This window comes from Sparus aurata, chromosome 10, assembly GCF_900880675.1.
Source record: "Sparus aurata chromosome 10, fSpaAur1.1, whole genome shotgun sequence".
NCBI classification, from domain to species: domain Eukaryota; kingdom Metazoa; phylum Chordata; class Actinopteri; order Spariformes; family Sparidae; genus Sparus; species Sparus aurata.
Window position 1 is genome coordinate 17,330,367 of NC_044196.1, and position 6,418 is coordinate 17,336,784.

General features: G+C 42.3%; 1 protein-coding gene across 1 annotated transcript; it reads right to left on the reverse strand.

Annotated features, from left to right (window-relative positions):
- Window positions 1–1,262: 1,262 nt before the first annotated feature.
- Window positions 1,263–5,397, reverse strand: six7 (SIX homeobox 7). Its single transcript, XM_030430113.1, has 3 exons — window positions 4,646–5,397; window positions 2,918–3,081; window positions 1,263–2,712 (listed from the first exon to the last, which is right to left on the reverse strand). The coding sequence occupies exons 1-3, from the start codon at window positions 5,051–5,053 to the stop codon at window positions 2,502–2,504; spliced, it is 783 nt and encodes a 260-aa protein (XP_030285973.1). The 5' UTR covers window positions 5,054–5,397; the 3' UTR covers window positions 1,263–2,501.
- Between the last annotated feature and the right edge of the window lie 1,021 nt (window positions 5,398–6,418).

Below are 6,418 nucleotides of genomic sequence, written 5' to 3' on the forward strand. Positions count from 1 at the left end.
GTTCGCTTCCGGTCGCCATCTTTGTTGCGTTTGGTAAACAGACGCAACTTGTAAGCAGAGTTAAAGAATCGCCTGTGCTGCAGGAGCTTTACCTTTCACCCAACTTGGGTGGAGGAATAATTTGTGAGCCTAAACATGCCCTGAACACGGTGGTAAGTGTTGTCAAACAGCCTGTGGTTATTTTCAATTTGAGAGTTTTGCTTGTATCTTCAGGAAAACATTGCTAGCTAGTGGCTTGAAGTTTATGCTAACATCAGGAGTGCAGTATCTCTTAAATGTCAAAACGATGGTGACAGAAGATATATGTGTGTGTTCAGTTAAAGGCTCTGATAAAACAACTGCACTCCAACAGACAGCTGGTAAATATAAAGGAGCATTTAATTTAAAGGCAGGTAATTATTGGACTCTATGAAGTGGCCAACTGAATGCTAATGAGGCTCTGGTTCTGTTGGGTGTGTGAACAGTTTGCTAACAGATCAACTGCAACAGATGTGTAGTGAAACTTACTTGGGACATTTTGACATGGTAACACAGGTGTAGCCAGCAGCACAATTAACAATACTAGTAGTTCATTTAATCCGTTACACCTGAACTTTCTTCTGCTTTGACCAAATATTAAAGTATGCAACCAAAGATTATTTTCACTCTCAGTTCATGAGATTATTTTCCAGATTAATCCGTGAGTCAGATTGTCTATGAAAAGTCAGAAAATTGTGAAAATATACATCACAGTTTCCGAGAGCCTGAAGGGACATCTTCCAATAGCTTTTTTTTTTGTCAAACCAACAGTCTAAAATCCAGATCCGAACGTAGTGAATGAGTAAGTCATAGTTTCGTCTGCCACTCGGTCTCACAGCACAACTCCTGAGACAATTCACACAGCAGGGGGACATCTCACTTGTCACATCACAGTAAAATCCATCTTTGTTTTCACCCACAAGGTATATGAACCTCATCATTAACTGCTCAGTTTACGGAAATGGGAGGCACTGTCTGTAATTAGAGGATAATACAGTTGTAGCTATGATTTCGTCTCTTTAACAGGGGGCACAAATGTGATTGACAAAAAGGTAAATACCCCGTGCATCCACCTAATTCTGTATAATAAATGCTATTTGTTTTATTTTTTTAAATACACTTATACAATTAAATTAATTTAAATAAAAAGTAATTTAAGGATTTTTCCACCACTAATAAGCTACATAAGTGTTGTTCGACAGTTGCTGCACCCAAATTAGCTAAATACAGCGACTCAGTTAAACTTTGGATAAAAATAGGTTCATTTATTTACATAAAACATTTACAAAACACAGCTTTTCATTCACATGCGGTAATGTGTTCTGAGAAATTAGGGTTGTAAGAAAGACAGCAGACAGTAGGCCTTCTGCGTGTGTAGTTCTGACACGAGGACACTGACAAGGTCTCACTGTTCCCAAATGTAATAGGCACATTGAGTTAAGACCGATCAGTGCTTTTACATTCGCGCTATTTCTGTTTCAGCTCCTGCGGGATCATGAGAGCAGCTCAGGAGTGCTTTACAAAAAGCCCGACGTACATTACAAACAGTAACCGACAGAGAAGTGAACAGGTAAAACACAGCTGGTGACAAAATGCTTTGTATTTTAGCAGCATTGTTAGTTACATAAGGAAAAGTCGTATTATTATTTGTGTTGCATTGTAAAAGAGTGATGCCCTTAGTTCCTTTTTAAGGCAGTGAAACATGTTTTATTGGTCAGTCACTGTGTCTACATGCACATTACAACCTGATTACTCAGAACAGCAAGATTAAGGTCATGAGCAGCTTTGGTAAATGTGACTGTTTGAAAACATTAACATGATAAAATAAATTAGATAATTGAGAAAAAATATGAGTTAAGTTTATGCTGATAGTTGATTAAGCTCATAGGCCTTGAGCCAATTATATTGTTGGCATGACATATCTTGCCGTAATCTGATAATAACCAAATTATCAATGTGCATGTTGATGTTGATATATTATTAGCCTACTCAAGGCATTGCTCTTAGTGTCATCACACTTTCCATACAAATGAGTTTTGCTGATTAGATAAGAACTATTAGAAAATCTTCTATTCCAAAATATTTACTGAAACCAGTATCAAAAATTCACATTAATATCCACATCATCTAAAGACCATTGGCATTCTTCTATAAATCTTTGCTTGAGTGTTGAAAACACGGTTGTTCACGTAGACGTACCCGCTCTATGTTTGCCTATCAACAGTGCTGAGTCATGGTCAGCAAACTAATGCATATAACACTCAAGGTCATGTGCCATGGTGCTTTTTTTTAAGTGCATGTTGTTCTCGCATTCTCACACAATGTCCACTCACAGCCACATCGAGTGACCTACTCTCGCTGAGGACACCTCCAATGTGTCCACAGACAGTTCAAGTGTCTCTAACATGCAGTACGTCTGAGCCTGACGCCGCTCTCGCCTCCGCGCTGAACGAGAGTCTGTCCTTGAAAAAGAGTCCATCGTCTCAAGACTCAAACTCGCTATCGCTGCTGACTGAGATGTCCGGAGTGGAGGCTCCTGTTCCTCTGCGCTCTGTCTCCGTGCTACAATCGCTGGCCTCCGGGCTGCCCAGGTGGTGAGGGGAGCTAGGCAACAAGTGGGGGTGATGGCGGCGCTCCTGATGGGAGCCGTCAGGTGAGCTCTCAGAGGGCAGGAGGGAGGAATCCTGCTGTATTCTGGATGGAGGGAGAGATATAAGAATGAGGTCCCAAACTAGAGCATGTGGCAGTGATATAAATTAGTTTGAGTCATTAGATCAGCTTTTCACATTTGTCTTCGTCTCAGAAAATGTTTTAGCATCACGAACTGCATCTAAAAATTGCACAAACAGCAAATTCTAACTCGCTTTAGACCTTAATTCTAAGGTCACTTTTAAGGTACCTGTTCTTTGCAGATGCAGCGCGGTCTCTTTGGCGGCGGTTCTTGAACCAGTTGCCGACCTGTGTGGGTGTTAGTCCCGTCGCCTGGGCCAAGTGGCGCTTCCTGGACGGATTGGGATAGGGGTCCTGGAGGTACCACTCTCTCAATAAACTGCGAGTTCTTTCCTGGAGGACACACAGAAATATATGGAATATTTAGATTTACATTTTCACATCATACTGGACTACAAACTGAACTTTACTGGCATGGAATTACAAGTTATGAGCAATAAAACTTAATGGAGGCATAGCACTCTGAAAAGACAACATATGGTGTTTTGATATCATCCTATTAGACCTCAATAATCTTATCACTCTCATATGATGCTCCGTATAATCGTATTAAACTGGATTTAAAAATAGATGATTAAAATCTACATTAGACGTATACATGACAATGTATACCCACTAAATGGGATCATGTTAAGGGGCTTAATAGGCTGGTTGAGAGACGATCCCTCCTCAGGTTTTGGAATTAAAGATTAACGGCACTTATGAGCAATACTTCATACTGCCACATGAGGGAGATCACACACACACACACACACACACACACACACAAAAACACACACATACAAACACTCACACACACCTCAAAGAGTCATGCTTCAGGGTTATTCAGGACTATTTTACTACTGAACAATAATAATAATAATAATAATAATAATAATAATAATAATAATACTTAAACTTTACTGAATCTTTGAATCCTGATATATTTCTTCCTTTTTTGGTTGCAGCTCACGCCTCTCTTGAAATTAAACAAATAAGTGGTGTTTTCATACACTTAAATGAGAAAGTAAAACCGATTTGCTTCAAGAAGATCAACTAATAATCTCCAAACCTGAAAAATGTTGCTGAAAGATGCTCTGCTCATCAGGACCTGACAGGTGATTAGTTTGTGAAACCCGTTTTTTTCTAACAGGAGAAATTTGAAGCGGATGCACACAAAATGTCGATCTTCAACATAGAAAATAACTGTCTCATTTAGACTCCTGCAGGCCTGTGCTCATAGTAAGGTTGTTCATGCTGGATATGACAGGAGCAGCTGCTAATTAAGGATTAAACTTGAATGAACTCTGTGAGGAAATCTGGCCTGAACAGTAAATGTTACAGCAAAGAAAATATAAAAGAAGTGACCATTTTAACACAAGAACATTTTAGAAATACAGATAAATGAAAGGAGTGTGACCTTATGTAGGATTATTACAGAATTATAAATGTCAGCCATATTTTATAAGAGACAGATGTGAGAGTGACAAAACAAATCACGAATATCAACGTGGTGTCGTCACACTTTTGGGTACACAGCAGTTGGGATCAGTTTGTCTGACCTTATTTAACAAAACCTTATGCGATCTCTGATCTCTGAACGGGCCACCATATTAAAGTAGTTCAGCATACTTCGGTGCAGAAGGCGGAAGGATAACCACAGCGCTTATCATCTTACGAGCTCAAACACCAGGCTGCTTGATACCGCAGCCAGGTTAAAAGGCACGAGAGAGCCCCTGATGGTCAAGCTTCAAATGTCAAGATGCAATTTCATATCATCTTAAAGCATGTTGTAATCTGATGCAATAATGGGGGGAGGCTTTGGGATAATTTAAACACGGGAACACGTGGGTTCTGCTACATCGCCCTGTCACCAGCAGCCTCGTCGGTTAAATTATAACAGTGCAACAGTGTTTACCTTGAAACAGTGCGTCTTCTGCTCGCCGTCCCAGATGGTGCGGGGCAGGGGGAACTTCTTGCGGATCCGGTACTTCTCCACCGGTCCCAGCGGCCGCCCTCGGAGCCTCTCCGCCTCTCGGTAGTGCGCGTCCAGCCACAGGTCTTGGAGCTTGGCGTGCGACTCGCGCGTAAACCGGTGGCTCTGGAGGATCTGATACAGAGCGTCAAAGTTTCCTCCGTGGAAGGCGACCAGCGCTCGCGCTCGCATCACCGACTCGTGTCGGTTCAGCGCCTCCCCGGCTGAGCCGGGCACGGCGGCGGGCAGGGACCAGAGGAACCTGCCGAGGCGCTCGATGTCTCCGGTCTCCTCCAAGTTCTCGCACACCCGAGCGACCTGGTCCGGCGTGAACATCGGCAGTGGGAACATCTCGTCTGGTTGCGTCTCAGTAGCTCACCGAAGAAGTTTGGAGAAGTTCAAAGACCGCATGGAATGTTGTATCCAACCGTGCGTAAAGCTCCGTGCGCTCGCTGCTTTCTTAGTGTAAGTGTATTGACACTCGCAGCATCTATCTGCTGCCTCTCTTATGCAACTATTTCCCGGTATTTCGGCAAATGTTAAAGCGGGCGCACAGCGGCGGCTCCAGGTTGCCAGAGTCGAGCCGAATAAAGAAAGAGGACCAGGAGTCAAACTGTATTTATAGCTAGATACAATTAGCATCTCTGTGGTTGTTTTGAGAAGGATTATACGTCCCAGCCATTAGCCTCTTAGTGGGGGGTAGTGTGTACAGAGGTGACTGGCTGATCAGCTTGTTTGGCTTAGCCTGAGGATACACTGACTGCCAGGATGACTGCAGTGAGCAAACAAGCGAGGATAGGTTATTTAATAGGTCGGATCTAGTGGAGATGGAGTGTCAGGGGGAGACGATGAGGAGGGAGGTTGTGCACTACAGAAAACAGAAGGCAGCACCAAGAACCACATGCAGGCAAAATGATGAGAACAAGACTTTTTGCCTGTTATGACTTAATGAAAACTTAACTTGACTTTACTCGGATGGCACAATTAAATCACAATCATCACGGTGATAAAAATTGGTATCACATGCCCCTCAACATTTGGCCAACTGGACACATCTTGATACAAAGCTGGAGTGATCCCTGACCAGCTAATACCCATGTAATTAAAACAGACATGGCTGCACCTATGGGCTATCCCCTGCGACCTCTTGCCAGGCCAAGACGTGGGCCTTAATGAAAACGCCTGTAGACATCGATGTATGGCGGAGTTACTCCAGGACGAGGAATTAATGATCTGCTGCTTGGTTCAATCCTTCTGATCTCAGCGACTCATTAATCAGTCTTAGGATAATTTTCTTATTAATCAGGTTAAGGATCCTGGAAGCATCTGTCAGCTATAATGCAAACATATTACACTTAATTTGCACATCATAGCCTAGAGAAAAAAATATGTGTTTCGCTAATCATCGGTAGACCAAAGCCGGAATCAAGAATGCAAAGTTATGGATATTAAATGTTCAATTTCACTCAAAGCCTATAATAAATATCAGACATGGATTAATCCTTGGATTGAATATGAGGCTTTGCGTAAAGGTTGCAGTCAGGTGAAGGATCATCTGGTTTAAAATAAGGTGAAGGGGGTTAAAATCTTCCTCACAAATCTGTCTAGAACACAGATATGAGCAAGCCAGACAAGGAGCGCTGATCTGAGAAGCTCAGGAGTCTTATAGTTAGACTTGTTCGTTATCAGGATATCCATTTTCTTTCTATACCTAAA